The sequence below is a fragment of the Mercenaria mercenaria genome, chromosome 10, assembly GCF_021730395.1.
Source record: "Mercenaria mercenaria strain notata chromosome 10, MADL_Memer_1, whole genome shotgun sequence".
Lineage (NCBI taxonomy): Eukaryota > Metazoa > Mollusca > Bivalvia > Venerida > Veneridae > Mercenaria > Mercenaria mercenaria.
Genome location: NC_069370.1, coordinates 8,912,741 through 8,932,489, shown reverse-complemented (window position 1 = coordinate 8,932,489; position 19,749 = coordinate 8,912,741). Strand labels below are relative to the sequence as shown.

The 19,749-nt window shown below is 35.3% G+C and overlaps 1 protein-coding gene across 4 annotated transcripts in view; it reads right to left on the bottom strand.

Moving 5' to 3' along the window:
- LOC123559800 (kinesin-like protein KIF28P) overlaps positions 1-19,749 on the bottom strand; it is a 44,018-nt gene that overhangs the window by 8,015 nt on the left and 16,254 nt on the right. For 3 of the 4 annotated variants that reach the window (XR_006688010.2, XR_008372609.1, XM_045351909.2), the window contains exons 7-22: positions 16,086-16,193; positions 15,514-15,715; positions 15,004-15,064; positions 14,217-14,387; positions 13,144-13,265; positions 10,855-11,033; positions 10,225-10,508; positions 8,994-9,142; positions 8,453-8,587; positions 7,213-7,296; positions 6,456-6,518; positions 5,672-5,818; positions 4,713-4,835; positions 4,337-4,477; positions 3,411-3,491; positions 2,532-2,670 (exon numbers count right to left, since the gene is read on the bottom strand). Coding sequence is in view for 2 of the 4 variants with exons in the window: in XM_045351909.2 (XP_045207844.2) it covers positions 2,532-2,670; positions 3,411-3,491; positions 4,337-4,477; positions 4,713-4,835; positions 5,672-5,818; positions 6,456-6,518; positions 7,213-7,296; positions 8,453-8,587; positions 8,994-9,142; positions 10,225-10,508; positions 10,855-11,033; positions 13,144-13,265; positions 14,217-14,387; positions 15,004-15,064; positions 15,514-15,715; positions 16,086-16,193 (2,189 nt within the window). In the remaining 2 variants the exon portion in view is untranslated. Of the gene's footprint in view, positions 1-2,518; positions 2,671-3,410; positions 3,492-4,336; positions 4,478-4,712; positions 4,836-5,671; positions 5,819-6,455; positions 6,519-7,212; positions 7,297-8,452; positions 8,588-8,993; positions 9,143-10,224; positions 10,509-10,854; positions 11,034-13,143; positions 13,266-14,216; positions 14,388-15,003; positions 15,065-15,513; positions 15,716-16,085; positions 16,194-19,749 lie in introns of all 4 variants that reach the window. The other variant, XM_045351910.2, reaches the window with a different exon arrangement.

Here is a 19,749-nt window from a genome sequence, read left to right as displayed (position 1 = left end):
ACCACTTAAAGTCAAATATAAACTACTAACAGCTTTCAGCAGTTTTTTTTTTCATTTGCCATCATATTAACTCTTTAATGGCACTAAGTCTAATTGATGTTTCTGAACAGAATCTAGCATTTTAAACTAAAAAAAAACGCATTATTTTGCTGACATCATCCATTGCTAATTTTTAACAGAAACAAGTAAGTTCTTGAGAATTAGGAACAATTAGTCTAAAAATTGGGAAGACTTGAGGAAGGCCTACAAGCTTGCTGAAGTTTTTCATTGAAATTTAGAAAGGAAAAATTTCCCATACATGTAACTCACCATGGACATGCTGGGAAAATATTCAGGCTACAAAACCAGAATTCTTTTTTGTATACTGCAGATACCATGATTTGGGGTGAAAATCAGGTGGTGGTGGGGGGGTGTATTATACATGGGTGCACATTATACATGGGTATCTACGGTACTAATATCGACATATAATGACTCTACAATTTTTCTGCAGATTTTGAATGATTTTACATGCCCACACTCTTTACTGTTTATTACTTTAAATATAGATTAACTTCTTCAATTAAGGGTAAAACTGTCTATGAGAAAAACTGTATCATGTTAACCCTTATGCTAGACATGACTGACTCTGCCTTTGCAACCAGTGTAGATCATGATCAGCCTGCACATCCATGCACTGTTAGCCATTAAGTCAGTATATTTTTGGTAAGCACCCCTTTTAACAATTAATGGTACAGTCCAAATTGTCAGATGGACAAGTTCATTATAGAAATTTAGCAGGGTTAGGGTTTAATTCTACATTTTAAAGTTACTTCAGTTATCCTTTGAAATAGAAATAATTGAAAACAGGGGATTTTACAGAAGTGCCTTTTTCATACTGAATTTATTAGATGAATTGAATAAAACAATAACATGCGAGGCTATGCCGAGTATTTTATTAATTTTATTCAACAAGTTAAATGAACTCAATGTGGAAAGACACAAATGTAATATTCATTTTATCATATATTAGGTTTTCCTGCTGAAGTATCAAAATTTATTCTTTCTTTACCTATGATAGACCAAGTCAATTTGACCAATGCCTCCTACACTTAAAATGGCGTCAAAGTTATAGGGGATATTTGTTTGCTTCAGTGTAAAATCGAAATATATTTCACCGAGTGAACACTATAATGCAATATTTTCACGAGTGTCGCAGCCACAAGTGAAAATGTAAATTATAGTGTTCACAAATGAATGTATTTCGATCTTACACTGAAACAAACAAATTTTCTTTTTATTTTATGCATTTTAAATGGTTTTAACCAAATTATATTCAGTTTGTCTGTGCAACGTCACGTGCATCGCATCATAACGTCATAATGTCGTGACATTAGGATGTCTTTGTAGAAAAACTATAAATAGTTCTATTAAGTTTCCTGATTTCTATTACATTTTATTATGATACAATATAATATTTATGATCCTTTTATAATTCCTATACATCATTACCTTTATTGAAGAATATTTTGCAAGAAATTTCCTATCATTTCATATCATTTCACATTCAAATGTAGTTCTGTACCAGTGAAAAATAAATATGATATTTTCACTGTTTCAAACAGTGAAAATATCAATTTTATCTCACTGCTAAATTTCAGTATTTCACAGAAGAGCATAAAATAGAAAGCTTTATTACACCAATGTAATACTAAGATTTCGAAAATGCTTTATTTCTCTCCCATAACATGAAACATGTGACAATAAATTTTATTACATGTGTTTGAATATCAATTATATTTTTCACTGGTAAGAAACTATAAAATGGGCAAGTTAAGTAAAACCATGAAACAAACAAGGAGCTGCGTTCAATAAACGCTTGATGCTCCCAGTGGCATCCTTGTCGACAGATTTTGCACCTAAGTCCAAAACGAGGTCAAGGTCAAACTGAGGTCAGGTGATGTTTGAAGATGAGGAATGGTCACAGTTTACATCTGTATTAGTATCAATTCATTTTTGTAAGGGGTATTGATGCTAGACGAAACAGTTCCATTTGGTTAACCAAGAGATGGCCCATATAAAGCAACCTAAGTCCAAAATGAGGTCATGGTCAAGGTCAAACTGAGGTCAGGTGATGTTTGAAGATGAGGAATGGTCACAGGTTACATCTGCATTAGTATCAAGTCATTCTAGTAAGGGGTATTGATGCTAGACGAAACAGTCCCATTTGGTTAACCTCGTACGGACGGACGAACTAACGAACGAACGGACGGTCGGACAGGACAATCACTATATGCCTCCCGCATCAGTAGATGCTGGGGGCATAAAAATAATATGTTTGTTTTACATGTAGCATCAAAATATTTTTCATTCATGAACACCACGCTTTACATTTTCACTTTGGCTATGCCACTTGTGAAAATATTGCAACTGGTGTTCACATGTGAAAGATATTTAAATATTACACTGAAAGAAACAAAATATCCTCTATGTATGGAATTCTAGTGTTGTAGCCTGACTGGGCTGGTATGACACCTACCACTGTTTCCTACCTTTCTCCAAGGGTATGAGAGCAATGCATTTCTCAGCTTGGTCATTGGTAGGGGCGTGGTAGATATCCTTGATCAGTTTTGTCGATACTTTACGTTTATGATGCTCTTCAGCAACTTCTATCATTCTCCTCATGTGAACCTGAATTGATAGTGTGAAAAGAGCATGAATTTGTAAAGTGTGAACAGAGCTTGAATTTATACAGTTTTAACACAGCCTGAATTTATTCAAAGTGAACAAAGCCTGAATTAATATAGTGTGAACACAGCCTGAATTTATATAGTGCGAAAAAAGCCTGAGTTTACACAGTGTAAACAGAGCATGAATTTATATAGTGTGAAAAAGTTTATACAGCATTATCTCAGCCTGAATTTATCTACTGTGAACAGAGCCTGAGTTTATACATTGTTAACACAGCCTGGATATATATCATGTGAACAAAGCCTGAATTCATGCAATGTAAGTAGGGCCAGAACTTTCAAAGTGTGAACAAAGTTGGAACTTGTACAGTGTTAAGACTTACAGACAGCCTGAACTTACATTAAGTGAACAGAAGCTGAATTTATACTGTGTTAAAGTAGTTGTGCACGTTTAATAATCCGGAAGTAATGGCATAATGTCATTTATCCAGGAAATGTAGAATAAAGTCTGGATTCATATTAGAAAAAAAATTGATCTGAACGTGCAGAACTACCTTAAAGAGCCTGAATTAATACAGTGTTGACAGATACAAGGGTTGTCAACACGTTTACACGAAGCATCATAGTTTATACAAACAATGAAAAATAAATTACACATCTTACAAAAAAAGACTGCTTTCCATGACAAGTTAAAAACACCACTAGTTAAATGTTAATATTCAATACTGTATGTTTGCTTACAAGTTTTAGCTCCATTTTTTCTTGCCTCTTTTTCAATGCACCAACTTCCATCATATATTTCACTTTTTCTGGATCGAATCTCTGAAGAATGAAAATTTATGTACACAAGTTGCCACACTTTGTCATGAATAAATAAATGTCAACAATAATGAATAACGAATCTTACTTTTGAATAATTAGGAAGACTAGAAATCAAGAACCAGAGGGAAGAACTTGGTGTTCTTCCTTTATTACATCATTTTAGTTTATAATAATATATTTACATTTTGCCCCATTTGTTCTATTGAAAATTATCATGTTCATATTTAATGAACCACAAAAAAGAAAGGTGCCAAAATTACGATACTGCTGCTTAGAGAGAATGGCAGCTGTTTTGATGACATCCGCAAGTAGTCGTGGAGAACATTCCTTAGATGACCTCATTGTTGTTCTGTTAAGTGAACAGAATGACCAGGAAGCTGATTACAATGTTAAATACAACAAAATATGTGCAATTTATAATAAAACCTTGATTACAAATGGAAAGGAAATATAATGTTAATATAAGATAAGAATTTATGTTTTCTGAGTTCATGCAAAATGCATGATATAATAGGGTTCGCAAATTAAACATTTCATAGCTAGCACGATTTATGGATTTGCCAATCCTATTCTGTTGTTCATTTTGCATGAACTAAAAACAATTTCATAGCTTACTATGATGAAGGCTTCAAGCTTACCTGCACCACTTTCATGCCCGCTTCCTAGAAAAACCAGTAATGGTGTCACATGAGGGATGGTTGTGACTCGGCAGCCAACACATTAACCACTACCCCACCACTTTCCTAATCATATTAGTTTAGGATTCAAAATGACCAAATCAATACCATTTACTTTGACTTCATAGTTTCTTTTGAATTTTACTGATTCTAAAAACATTGACAAACCTGCTGGTTAGTGTTGACGGCATGGACGCCAGCTCCTCCAGTACCACCAGCCTTGACCTTGGCCCCACCTTTCGGTTTATGATCCTTTTGCTTACCCCAGATTTGTACAATAAATGCCCCAGTCTTCAAAAAGTCCACAGTCTGAAATACAAGTATAATTATTTTTATACTATATATATATATATATCTTCTGCATTACAAAAATAAAGTTTGTGTCTTTGTTGGAGCATATATTGGAACACCATTATATATATTTTAAGCAATTAGAGAATTTATTAATTTATTTTTTAGCTCAGTATTGCTATGTTTATCATAAGAAGTTACTAACGCCTCTACTTTAAATGATATTTCAAATGGAAAGTCAGCCATTGGGTACCTCCTGAGTTCCTGGCAGGGAGATAACTCTCTCATGATTGTAGTCAGGGTTAGTTGTGTCCTTTACAGCTTTTGTCTGTGTGTATTTATCCTCCAGATACACTTTGTACTTACAGTATACATCCTGAAAAAAAATAATAAAACGTTGATAAGTCAGATTTGTTGTTTTGAAAAAAAATTACTGTAAAGTCATTTGATTTCATGGTAATGCAAATTGTGGGTATATGAATTTGTGGATTTCAAATTTTGAACAAAAAATTAATGGGAATTTTACTTCTTCATTGGGATTATTTAATTTCATGGGTTTGACTCAACCATGAAATCCACGAAAATTAGTCCCCCACAAATATTAATGATTTCACAGTATTATGATTACTAAGTATTCCTGGTTTCTGATCAGGACAAGCTTATGCAGTTTTCGAACAGTTACATACAGTTTCTACGAAGAATGTGTCTATGGTTAATTACAGAAAACAAAAACAAAATTACCGGTAACTTGCGTATTTATAAATGAAACATATAAGTGTGAGTACTTCTTTCATTACTTAGATCATCTTCTATGTGACGATCATGTTTTTTTTATGTTCATGTGTGTGTAAACTCTGTCTTAACCCTTACCATGCTAAATTTCTATAATGGACTGGTTCACCTTCCAAATTGGGCAGTACCATTCATCATTTGAAGGGATGTTTACTGAAAATTTACGGACTGAATAGCGAACAGAGCACACCATGATCAGACTGCATGGATGTGTAGCCTGATCTTGGTCTACACTGGTCACAAAAGCAGAATCAATCCTGTCAAGCATGGTAAGGACTAATATCAATACTCAATGTGTGTGTCGTTTGGCAGAGTTTACACAAGCGTGAAAGCCAAAATATTTTTTAATCCTATAGTTACATATACATGACTTTTGTCTGCTTTACATATATATTTTATAAACAGATAACTCAAACTTACAGTATATTTGTTGGGTAACCCTCTTGCATTGGTAATCTTCACCTTGAAGTCAATATTCTTGCCAACCAGAGTATTTGGGTCCTCAACAAACTTGTCATCCTTGTCGGTGAATTCTTTTCCTTTAGGGTCACATGGGAATACTCCAATCTGGCAGGGGAGATAATAACAGAACATAATACACACCGATCTGACAGGGGAGGTAATAACATTACACTGGCAGAGGAGATAATAACAGAATCCACCGATCTGGCAGGGGAGATAATAACATTACATTATATACACCAATCTGGCAGGGGAGATAATAACATAGCAATACGCACTGACCTGACAGGGGAGGTAATAACATTACACTGGAAGAGGAGATAATAACATAATCTACTTATCTGGAAGAGGTAATAACTGGAAGGGGAGATAATAATACTACATTTACACCAATCTGGCTGAAGAGATAACATAATCCTCCGATGTGACAGGGGAGATGATAACATAACATTATGTACACCAATCTGGCTGAAGAGATAACATAATCCTCCGATGTGACAGGGGAGATGATAATATTACATTATGTACACCAATCTGGCTGAAGAGATAACATAATCCTCCGATGTGACAGGGGAGATGATAACATTACATTATGTACACCAATCTGGCAGACAAGATAATACTATAATCCACTAATCTGACAGGGCATGCCCTTTTTTTTAGTGGATCAATGCCTGAGTAATCATGTCCTACAAAATGTCGGACTCCCATATAGTCCCAAATAAACAGGTGAGATACTTACAGTCATTTTACCGACAGGAGATCCTTTGAAGTCAGTAATGTCCAGTGTCTCACTGGATTCAATCTGCAATGTACATAGTATTACATGTATTATTTTGTCCTATTATTCCAGGTTTCTATGCTTATTTGTTTTACAAAGCGCACCTGTAAAATCGTCTTGTTATCATAGTAATAAAACTGTATACACATAAAATGCCATCCATCTAATTTTTGAATCAAAGCACAAATCCTTCAAATCAACAAAATGGTGCAAGCCAAAACTTGTTTCACCAGATTTTTTTTATTGCTGTTTTTATAGGAACTTACAATGTTGTATGTGATAACAAATTCTGATTATTTTTTCAATACATGCTTCCTACTTGTTACAAAACATTCTTGCGTTTTTTGTTGTCAGGGATTTTGTCCATCCTATTATTTTTGCCAAGGGGACCATGATTATCATAATCTGTGTGGCAAATTATAATGAATAAATTTACACATTCTGGGCACATCACACTATAGAAACAGGACATGTATTTGTTTTTTTTTTCAGACTGGGACTTTTCTTGTGTGTTTTTACAAGTGACTTTATGATTTACTAATCTGTTGGTTTGTTTGGGGTTTCAACAGTATTTCAGTTATATAACAGTGGGCAGTTAACCTAACCAGTGTTCCTGGATTCTGTACCAGTACAAACCTGTTCTCTACAAGTAACTGCCAACTTCCTCACATGAATCAGAAGTGGAGGATGAGTGACTTTATAAACCGATTAAGCTTACCATGTAAGAGATAGACTGGAGCCACATTTTGACACTTCCAATGTGGAAATCGGCCTTGGGATCTTCCCAAAATGGATCTTTGTCCTGAAATACAGCAAACATTGAAATGCTGTAAAAACAAAAATTTTCGTGAAGGTTTAAGTTTCACTATATTCGCAGGGCTCTACATATCCCGAAAATTAATTCTCACCTAAATATTCATAAAATTCAAGCACGATACGATTTTTACAATTTCACAAATATTAAATCTCGCAACCATACTCAAAATTTCAAATCTATGAAATAATGACCAATTGAAAATATGTACTTTTACAGTATATTGTATGAACATTGAAGTAATCAATTCACAATGCTTTATGTAGGTGGAAAATGTTAATGGAAGATTTCAAAAATACCAAAGACTTCGAAGAAGTTTTTTTCCATACTTTGAAATATTTGCCAGTTATAGACTTAGCTGGCCCTTTAAGGCTTACCCTTCTTAATTTCTATTATGAACTTGTCTGTCTTTTAATCTGGACAATACCATTTACTGATAAAAGGGGTGTTAAACAAAAAGATACTGACCAAATGGATGTGCAGGCTGATCAAGATCTACCTGGTCACAAAGGCCAATCAATTGTGTCAAGCATGATAAGGCCTTTTTTTTTTTTTTGGCTTTAATTTATACCAATACACTTTAAGTCCTATGGCAACTTTCAAGCCTTTAAGGTGGATGAAGAAGCCAGGTATACTCACAAAGCAAGGGCGTAACTATCGTTACGCAAAATACGCACATGCGTATAATTTTTTGTCAAATTACAACTCTAACAAGCAGCCAGGCTGTACCAAATGAAGTCAATATTTTTCAAACATTTTCTGGGGGAGGTTCCCCATACCACCACTGGAAAAAGGGGATCACCCCTCCCACACCAACACCCCTTCACATGTGATAATTTTGATCGCCCTTGCAAAAAGCATCATTTTTGATACAAGCATGTACCCAGAAAGTACTACAGCCCGTCCAAAAGCCATGTAGATGGCTTTGTCAAATGTCACAAATTTACATCCCCAGTTAGGTGCAAGTGATTTGATGTCAGCAAAGTTTACCACTTGGCAACAGGGACTCCTCTTAATTAATACAAACTCATTTTAGACCAACTGGAAGGAAAAGAAATAACATACAAAGAAATTTTTAACCACTTAACTGCAAGAAAGGCAGAAATAGTAATGTTTTGCTCTCAACTTAACAAGGGTCACTTACCTGTGGACGCTGCCATTCAAGTCCGTCCTCATATTTGTCAAACATTTCTGACATGATACATTTACGATCAAGGAATATCTGCCTGTTCCACATCCATTCATGTTTGGTGTCTATATCAGTCATCTTCACCATTACCTGTAACCATAGCAACCAAAATATAATAAAATTCAGACTATTTCGAATGTTACATTTCCAATAGAATGAATCCAAATTTACCCTTACAAATTATATGATATAAAAGTATGATTTCACCATAGCAACCAGAACATACCAAAACTTTCATATTGCAATAATTTCAATAGAATGGGTCCTAATTCACTTTAATTTCTATGAGGTTAAAGCCTCATGGATTTAAAACAGAATCATCGATAACAAAATAAAAATAGATGGACCCAAAGAGGGCAAAATAACAATATCATTCACTATGTCACGATAAAAAAGTGTGTAAACACATTTTTACAAGTTAGTGAGTAAACACATGTAATTATTCATCTACAGATTTTAATTTTCGTGCTCGAGGGACAGGGGCTGCCATACTGACCTCAGTCCTGCCAGTCAACTCTCCCCGTGCCTCGGGGGATACAATGACGAGATCAAAACGTTTCCTCTTCTCTAGAGCCTCAGAGATGCTGTTAGCCTCCTCTACGCCCGGCATGATCTCAAGTAAGTCTTGCTGAAGGATCGCCTCATCTAATATAATACACATGTATAAGATATTTGTTAGAAGGATCTTATACTGTAAAAGCAGATATTTTTGCGACAGTTTAATTTTCCCTATATTAGCGAGTCTCTCTTCATCTCGCGAAAGTAAATCCTCGCGTAAATATTCACCATTAGTATAATTTCAGTAGAATATCATTTTTTACAATTTCGCGAATATTAATCCTCGCAAACATACACAAAATTTTATATTCGCGAAATTTTGACCCAGCAAAAATATGTGCTTTTACAGTGCCCAAATCCCATATCTGAAACAGCTGAACTTCATTTGCTTAAACTTGACAAGCAAGCAAAATTTGTTATTTGCAGTTTCAGTCATTGAACAAAATACATTACATATGACTACTGTCGGGATCTGAAGTTGAGTTCGAGCTAAGGGTGCATGCTGTCCAAATCATTAGAGTTCGAAAAAAGCAAAGTTTGACTGTTGAACAATTGCTACACAATGTCTGTGTAAACCAAAACAAACAGTACTGCATGCTATGTTAGCAACAGCTCCATGTGCCGGGACATAATACGCCCGTTCGTAAGCTGAATAGAACAGGGATCTTTCTCTAGGGGTTCTTAAGTCATTAACTAAAGTTTGAAAGCCTAACGACTTACAGTCCAGAAACCATTTTCAGTCTCCACATTACATTGACCTTGAACTTTGATCTACAGAACCCAGAAACAACTCAGATCCTCCTCAAGTAGTGCTAAGTCATGAGGTAAAGTTTGAATACTTTTGCTAAAACACTTTATAGCTTACTGTTTAAGCACATACTTTCATTGGGTCAAATTTGGAATAGAGAGTATGTTCGTTTTTATATTCGCGACATCATTAAGGTAGTGTATCCATTATGACAAATTATGTATTTTCCGTATGTAATTTTTATCATTTTTTTTTTCACTGAGAGCCATATGCTTGTTCCACTGCCTTTATGTCTGGATAATGCCGAATTGCAAAACTAGAATATGTAATCATTTGGAAATTTCCAAGTGTCATTACTGGTCCGCTACATTAATATTCTAAGTATTATGTTCCAAGCCATGATGATTGTGTTGCGACTCACCTCTACTTTTGTTCTGTCCTGACATGTCAAACCCTCCAGATTTTGTGGCAATCTCTGCTTGTGCCATCTCAAAGTCTGGATTCTCTACTTTACATCCTGATTTGTCTTTGGGATTACAGAACACGAAAAACTGGGTCGTACCGAACACAAGACGATCATGATGCTTCAATGTTTTAGTCTCAGCTGTAACAGATTTACCGTTGCGTAATGTTTTTGCATTTGGGAACGTCTCCAGAGTGTACACTCCATTGTTTTCCATGATTTTGCAATGAACATCTATGATACTGAAATACAAATTTGTTTTCATAAGGGACAAGTCTAAAATCCTAGTTTCTCATTCCAATTTACTAACAAATCAAGAATAATTATACAAGCTTAAATTATAAAAGTCAAATAATGTAAAATCATTAGTATTCAAGGGGGAATATTTTTTTTGTGAATTTGCGTGGTTAAGTCAATCCAAGGGATCTAACCTCAGCAAACAAGTAAAATTCCAATCCATTTTTTTGTTCAAAATTTGAAATCCAAGATTTCCTATCCCCATCATTCAAGAGCAAAATCATAAAATTTCGTGCTCACGAAATAAATTCATATTACATAACACAACATTGGGGGGAAAGTGATACTCACCTGCCACCTCTCAGTACAAGGTCAGTTCCTTCAGCCTTTCCGTTACCAATGATGACTTCTTTATCGTCGTTCATGAAATGTATAATTCTGCCGGTCATCATCGGATCCATGTTCAAATTGTACAGATGGGGGTCCGTCTTCTTTCTCTCATTTATTTCGGCGATAGACTGGTAGTCACTCTGAAATATTAAAAATATATGTGGATGTATTTTACTGTACCATATATAACAATACATGAGAAAACATGTGGTTTTATATCTTTGTGACATATACTGTGAAATCATTTAATTTCGATGGCATGAAATTTCGTGGTTTTGTCAAAAACCGCTGTTTTGTGGGGACGTAAATTTGTGGATTTTCAATTCTTGAAAAAAAAAAAATATCATAATTTCAACAGGTCTACAGATCTACTTGTACTTTAATTCTTACACGTGAAACCTACACGTGTCAAACAGCGATACCATGGTTACCGAATTTGCAATCTAAGCCGCGGGAGATTAGCGAGTGATCATGTGCCAATTAATGACCGTGTTATCAATAATTATACGACCCCTAATTTGCAAAACTTTATAAAACTGTGAAATATTCGATACGAAAAGTTGGCGCCAATTAAAAAGTATGACAATACATGATAAATATGTGGACTGATATCACTATATTCATGATAAACATGTGGACTGATATCACTATATTCATGATAAACATGTGGACTGATATCACTATATTCATGATAAACATGCAATTTCAATATAATAATTATGATCAACTGTGGGTTTACATCACTACAATATAATTGCAACACATGATCAATTGCGGGTTTATGTCATTCTAGTACAATGGCAATACCTGATCAATTATGGGTTTATATCATTCTAGTATAATGGCAATAACTGATCAATTATGGGTTTATGTCGTTCTAGTATAATGGCAATACCTGATCAATTATGGGTTTATGTCGTTCTAGTATAATGGCAATACCTGATCAATTATGGGTTTATGTCATTCTAGTATAATGGCAATACCTGATCAATTATGGGTTTATGTCCTTCTAGTACAATGGCAATACCTGATCAATTATGGGTTTATGTCGTTCTAGTACAATGGCAATACCTGATCAATTATGGGTTTATGTCGTTCTAGTATATGCAAATATTGATCAATTGGGTTTATGCGTTCTAGTATAATGGCAATACTGATCAATTATGGGTTTATGTCGTTCTAGTATAATGGCAATACCTGATCAATTATGGGTTTATATGTTCATATGGCAATACTGATAATTATGGCAATACTGATCAATTATGGGTTTATATCGTTCTAGTATAATGGCAATACCTGATCAATTATGGGTTTATGTCGTTCTAGTATAATGGCAATACCTGATCAATTATGGGTTTATAGCGTTCTAGTATAATGGCAATACCTGATCAATTATGGGTTTATATTGTTCTAGTATAATGGCAATACCTGATCAATTATGGGTTTATATTGTTCTAGTATAATGGCAATACCTGATCAATTATGGGTTTATATTGTTCTAGTATAATGGCAATACCTGATCAATTATGGCAATACCTGATCAATTATGGGTTTATATCGTTCTAGTATAATGGCAATACCTGATCAATTATGGGTTTATGTCGTTCTAGTATAATGGCAATACCTGATCAATTATGGGTTTATAGCGTTCTAGTATAATGGCAATACCTGATCAATTATGGGTTTATATTGTTCTAGTATAATGGCAATACCTGATCAATTATGGGTTTATATTGTTCTAGTATAATGGCAATACCTGATCAATTATGGCAATACCTGATCAATTATGGGTTTATATCGTTCTAGTATAATGGCAATACCTGATCAATTATGGGTTTATGTCGTTCTAGTATAATGGCAATACCTGATCAATTATGGGTTTATAGGTCTAGTTAATGGCAATCTGATCATATGGTTATATTGTTAGTATAATGGCAATACCTGATCAATTATGGGTTTATATTGTTCTAGTATGGCATCGATAATATGGCATACTGATCAATTATGGGTTTATATCGTTCTAGTATAATGGCAATACCTGATCAATTATGGGTTTATACCATTCTAGTATAACAGCTTCTACTGTCCACAAAAACATTAGGTAAATTTTAGAATAACAATTTTGTGAGGGGGGCCAAAGCATATGTTGGCAACCTACTCTCAAACTTGGAAAGGGACTCTTAGTCCCTATTTATTAGAGTAAGCAGTTGTTTAGAGAAATAATTGAAAAGGTACTATCACACAACTTACATTGGCCTTTGCTTCTTCCAGACGTTTCTGGAATTCAGCTTCCATATTCTCCATATCTTTCTTGTTCTTCTCCAACATACTCTTGTATTCATCTTCAAGTTCCTTCTTCATTTCTGCCCTCTCTAGATAAATCAAATCATGTCTAATAAGTACATGTGACCTTTCTAAGTACCGGTACATGTGTTTCATTAATATATGTGACTCTTATAAAACACATGTGACCCTATTAAGTACATGTGAACCCAATTAGTACATGTGACCCTCATATGCACCTGTGATACTAATAAACACATGTGACCCTCGTAAGTACATGTGACCCTCATATGCACATGTGACCCTCGTAAGTACATGTGACCCTCGTAAGTACATGTGACCCTTGAGTAAAAATTGGGCATAACTTTGTAAAAATGTAAAACAGAGCTATGAAACTCGCACACAGCAAGTCAGACCACCACAGTCAATAAGTGTATGAAGTTTCAATATATTTCCAGGTTACTCAGGTAACAGTTTACAATGCAGCTACCTCCTTAAACAGCATGCAGTGCATAAACGGGATGTTATACGCTGGGGGCATAATAATTTTTGTAATTTTCATTTCTAATAAAGAATACCGGTAGACTAAATTTAGCAGTGTGTACTATTACTTTGTTTGGTTGTTTTTATTTCATTCAAAGGATCTCCTTACAGACTGTCAAAAATAAAATAGGGCAAAAACACAGAAATTACTACTCTTTCAAAACTTCAATTTTTAAATATTTCTACACATCATACTTTTAACCAATGAATGAGCAGTTAAATACTCACGATTTTTGGGACATACGACTGTACAGACAAATAGATTTACAGAGACAAATTTATATGCACCACACTCTTGAGAGTGATCAGCCCTTCCACTGATTTTTGATGAAGACAAAGTGCCTCTCAGTTCAAATTAAAGACGGAAAATACCCCTCCTGCTTATAATTCTAAGAAGGAAAAACCCCTAATAGTTAGGGGAAAAAACTAAAAAAGATTACAATTCTGTAGCACAATAGATAGGATTTCGTCCTGCACTCATTTGAAATAAAGCTTACCTTCATCAGTCATATCAGCGGTATCTTCCCCTTCCATGATGGACATGTCAACTTTCCCGGAGGACAACATTGCCTTAAGTTTCTCATTCTCCTCCTGAAGTTCTCGGATCAAGGCTGCTGTTGGATCCTCATTCACCTTGGCAGAACATTTAATCTGCTTAGCACGATCAGCTGTAAACAATACATGTGTAAATTACTGAACATATATCCAAAAGCAGGATAACGCATCAAAACAATGTGTGTAATTAGGGTGTAACACTGATTTGTTATATTGTTTTGATTCTGAAACATTTTCTATGTAAGATTGATAGATCAAATATGGTAGCATTCTTTCTAGGTGCCTATATGGCGTCAAATATTGTCGACGTGACATATATATGACATTGCCTTGTTTAAATGGAAAAGTGCATGGTTTTCTCATATTAAAATTGTAAATATTTTTTTTCAAATTCATTTCAAACCAATCTAAAGAAATAAAAGCTAAATTTTAGATAGCTCGCGATCCTGCCATGTTTCACATTATTTTCGATGATAAAATGAAGCATTTACCTTTAGTCTGCTCATGGCAAATGATTTTGCCTTGGCGACCAGTGCAGACCAAGATCTGTGCAGGCTGATCATGGTGTGCACTGTTCCCTATTCAGTCAGTAAATTTTCAGTGAAAACCCCTTCTAATCATAAGTGGCACTGCCCACACTGAATGATACTAGTAGACCAGTCCATTTTAGAAATTTAGCAGGGTAAAGGTTAAAGAAATGTTCCCTGAAACAGTAAGAGATAGACATACCATATCTGAGTGTAGATAGTGTTTCGTCATAGTTGATGTCTGCAGGACTCAGGGCAGCAATCTGAATGAAAGTACAAACATATTGACACAACAATGCAGAATAATTTAATTAACATATGGCTTGATTATAACTCTGACTGTTTTTTTTTTCAAATGGGCTTTTTACTGTAACAATGTGACTTCCATTATTTACATACAACAGAACTTATGCTTTTAGTAACAGTTGTTAATATACAAGTAGTCGGCAAGAAAATTGAATCATTCTTTTACTATAATTATTTGTATTGCAAGTTATGAAATTTTAATACATTCTTGAACAGAATGTTTGTCAGTGAAGCTTTTTGGTTGTACCGGTAATACAGTCAAACATTGTTTGAACCTGGTTAATTCGAACACCAAAATGTCGCAAAGCAGTAATAACTACAACAAATTCAGCCGGTCCTGTCAAGTTTGAGTGAACAAAGTTTGACTGTATAATTTTCTACGCACAAGCTATTATCAATGTCTCACCATAATTGTTTTGCTGTTTCCACCAAGGGCATTCTTCAATAGCTTGGTGAGTACAGAGTTTCTGTAAGGCACTCTGGTCTTTTTGCCACTGGCCTGGTCAGCGAGGGCAGCGATACAGTTACCCAGACTTGACAATGACTGGTTAATGGCTGCTCCCTCCTTGAGACGGTCTCCCGTGGCACCAGTACTGTCAGCTCTCTCACTAACATATAAATAAAAATCTCATAATTCCATTTCAAAGGAAAAACAGCTTAAAACTGACTTCAGACATAAGGAAACTAGTTTATCGCCCCCCCCCCACCCTCCCCCACCCCCAAGAAAAACAACAATAAACTAGGTTCATTTAAAAGACACATTTTTGTAAATTTTACATTTCTTGTAAAATCTAATTTTTAACAATTTCCCCTAAGAACTGGGAGGTTTTATACTGGTTGAGTAATAGTTTCATTTTAGCTTGTATAATACTATACACCATTCAGCATAGAATTATAATATCTTCTAACATTATAATAGTGCGTCCTTTTTAGTTTCAGTTACTTTTCAGTTACTTTTCACTTGACAAACTGCATTACCTTCCAGCAAGATCGACCAAATTGACCTCTGATGTTTTTGCCATTTCTTCTCCTGCATCGTTGACAGATTTCTGGACAAACTTTATACATACAATGGTGTGAGCACGACTGAAATATATAAATACAGGAATATCTAAAAACACATAGAATGAACTGACTACAGTGGTGGAACAGGTACATGTCAGATTACAGGGGAAAGTCTGAACTGACTAGAGTGGTGGAACTAGTACCAACCATATTACAGGGGAAAGTCTGAACTGACTAGAGTGGTGGAACAAGTACCAACCATATTACGGGAGTTGATGACAAGTGGTGGAAACGTAACCATTCGGGAAAGTCTGATGACTAGAGTGGTGGAACCAGTACCAACCATATTACAGGGGAAAGTCTGATCTGACTAGAGTGGTGGAACCAGTACCAACCATATTACAGGGGAAAGTCTGATCTGACTAGAGTGGTGGAACCAGTACCAACCATATTACAGGGGAAAGTCTGATCTGACTAGAGTGGTGGAACCAGTACCAACCATATTACAGGGGAAAGTCTGAACTGACTAGAGTGGTGGAACCAGTACCAACCATATTACAGGGGAAAGTCTGAACTGACTAGAGTGGTGGAACCAGTACCAACCATATTACAGGGGAAAGTCTGAACTGACTAGAGTTGTGGAACCAGTACCAAACATATTACAGGGGAAAGTCTGAACTGACTGGAGTGGTGGAACCAGTACCAACCAGATTACAGGGGAAAGTCTGAACTGACTGGAGTGGTGGAACCAGTACCAACCAGATTACAGGGGAAAGTCTGAACTGACTGGAGTGGTGGAACTAGTACCAACCAGATTACAGGGGAAAGTCTGATCTGACTGGAGCAGTGGAACCAGTACCAACCATATTACAGGGGAAAGTCTGAACTGACTACAGTGGTGGGACCAGTATCAACCATACTACAGGGGAAAGTCTGATCTGACTAGAGTGGTGGAACCATTACCAACCATATTACAGGGCAAAGTCTGACTAGAGTGGTGGAGCCAGTACATACCAGATTACAGGCAAAGTTAAAAAAAAACAAACTTTTTTTTTTTTTTGGAAACAAGCTTTCTGTGTCAATTACAGTAACAGGATCATTTTTGATTCATAAATTTGCATGTCAAGTGTTGTTTAATATACAAACAGAATTGTGAAAAGTTAGAAGTATGGCAACATGAACATTGACAATAATCGACATAATATTAAGGACGTTTGCTAGAATTTGGTGCGAAAATTTTCCCAATAACAGAATTTCTTCAAACTTTGGATATTGAAGGACAATCACCTAAGAAACAAAAAAATACAATAAAAATCATAGGTCACTGGTATCGAAAAAGAGTTATCTGCCCTTGAAAACCGCATTTCCCCCAAAAATGACGTTTTCAAGGGCAGATAACTCTTTTTCGATACCAGTGACCTATGATTTTTATTGCCTATTTTTGTTTCTTAGATGATTGTCCTTCAATATCCAAAGTTTAAAGAAATTCTGTCATTCGGAAAATTTTCGCCCATCTCATATACAGGGAATTCTAGCGTACGCCTTTCAAAAATACAGAATTTTATCTTATTCTTCTTCTTCTCATAAGCGGTCATAGCAATATTGCATGGTGCTGCGGTTCGTTAAGAGAGTGCCAATGGATCAGAGAATTTTTTCTATTTGAACAAGTTTTGCTTTATACAGATATACTGTACATGATTTTATTCATCAATATAAAAAAAACGGCTTTCTATTTTGGTCTGTCATCACTGGCCAAATAATATTTAGCAATTCAATGCCCCTATTTCACAAATCACAAATGTATACAAAAACATGGTGTTGATACTAAATTTCATGGTATTCATTGTATACATAGTATATATCAATATATTGATTTAGGAAAGTTATTTGAAATGTTAAATCGGCATTAATTTACATTTAACTCTTTCTGCTACAGGGCTACTTGTCTATATAACATAAAAAGCATTGAATGAGCTTACTGTCTAGTATATAGATTTTTATTTCTTTTCAATTTTGAGATAAGTACATAAACCACTTTAGAAATATATTTAAAATACCATTAAAGCCTTTTACATGTTTGACATTTAAATGCCGACAGATTATAAACTTGTTTTTTTTTTTAAATACATGAATTTACATGAATTTCAATATAAAGAAAGGTATTTTGTGTGTATGTGTGTAGAAATTAATTTAAGTATAATTTGTTAAATGGACATTTCCATGATATCATTCAAACGTTTTATTATTTGGACTACTGACCTTACCTAATCAGCCAGTGTTCATAGATTCCTCACCAGTATGATGGTATGACCTGTTCTCTAGAGTAAATGACAACTTCCCCACAAGAACCAGCACCAGACTATTGACCTTTGACCCACTGTTTTAAGTCAGTTGCCATAGAGAACATATGTGTCATCCATGATACAAACCTATTAATCAGTGCTGTTATATTTCTTGGCCCTCTGGGACCATGGAGTACATTCATTTTAACTATCATAGAATTTCGCTTCAACCGCGGTGCTAGGGGGCGTGAGGGATGCTGCACATTTCATTACCTCTCATGAACAGACTCAATCAAACCGAGTTTAGTATTATGTTGCTTCTATGCTTCCGAAGTTTATTCCTTAATCAAGTCTTGTGCTAAGAGTATCTATTGAGCTATTCTTGCAGCAGATAGCCACAAGTTCAGCAATTAACCCAACGACAATAAAATGCAGTTTAAGTGCACTTTTTGTTATACTCTTCAGGATAAAATCAATGCATTCTCTTTACAATCTTACTTTATCAATATTTCATCTTTTGTTAAGAATCAGAACAGTTTAACATTATACAGTTTGCATTATTAAAATGACTTTGAAAGCAAGGGATAACCCAGTAAAAGTAACAGATAAACTAGAAAATGCTTTTGTAAAAAAGCGCATGTCTCCCCCAATGCAAAGTTCTATAGGCAAGAAGTCAATAGGGGTCAGGAGCGAAAGTCAAAGAGACACTGATGGTTAGCTGCAATAGGGATCATCTACTTGGCATGTCCAGTCATCCCGCTAAATTTCAACACTCTTGGCCTAGTGGTTCTCAAGTCACTGTTCAGGCTCCTGTGACCTTGACCTTTAATAGACTGACCCCAAAAACAATAGGGGTCATTTACTCTGCATGAACAATCATCCTATGAAGTTTCAACATTCTGGGTCGAGAGGTTCTCAAGTTATTGATTGGAAATGGTTTTCCATGTTCAGGCCCCTGTGTCCTTGACCTTTAACAGAGTGACCCTAAAATCGTTAGGGGTCATCTACTCTGCATGACCAATCATCCTATGAAGTTTCATCATTCTGGGTCAAGTGGTTCTCAAGTTACTGACCGGAAATGGTTTTCAATCTTCAGGCCCCTGTGACCTTGACCTTTCAGAGTGACCCCAAAATCGACAGAGGTCATCTACTTTGCATGTACAATCATCCTATGAAGTTTCAACATTCTGGGTCAAGTGGTTCTCTAGTTATTGATCGGAAATGGTTTTCAATGTTCAGGCCCCTGTGACCTTGACCTTTGACAGAGTGTCCCCAAAATCAATAGGGGTCGTCTACTCTTCATGACCAATCATCCTATGAAGTTTCAACATTCTCCGTCAAGTGGTTCTCAAGTT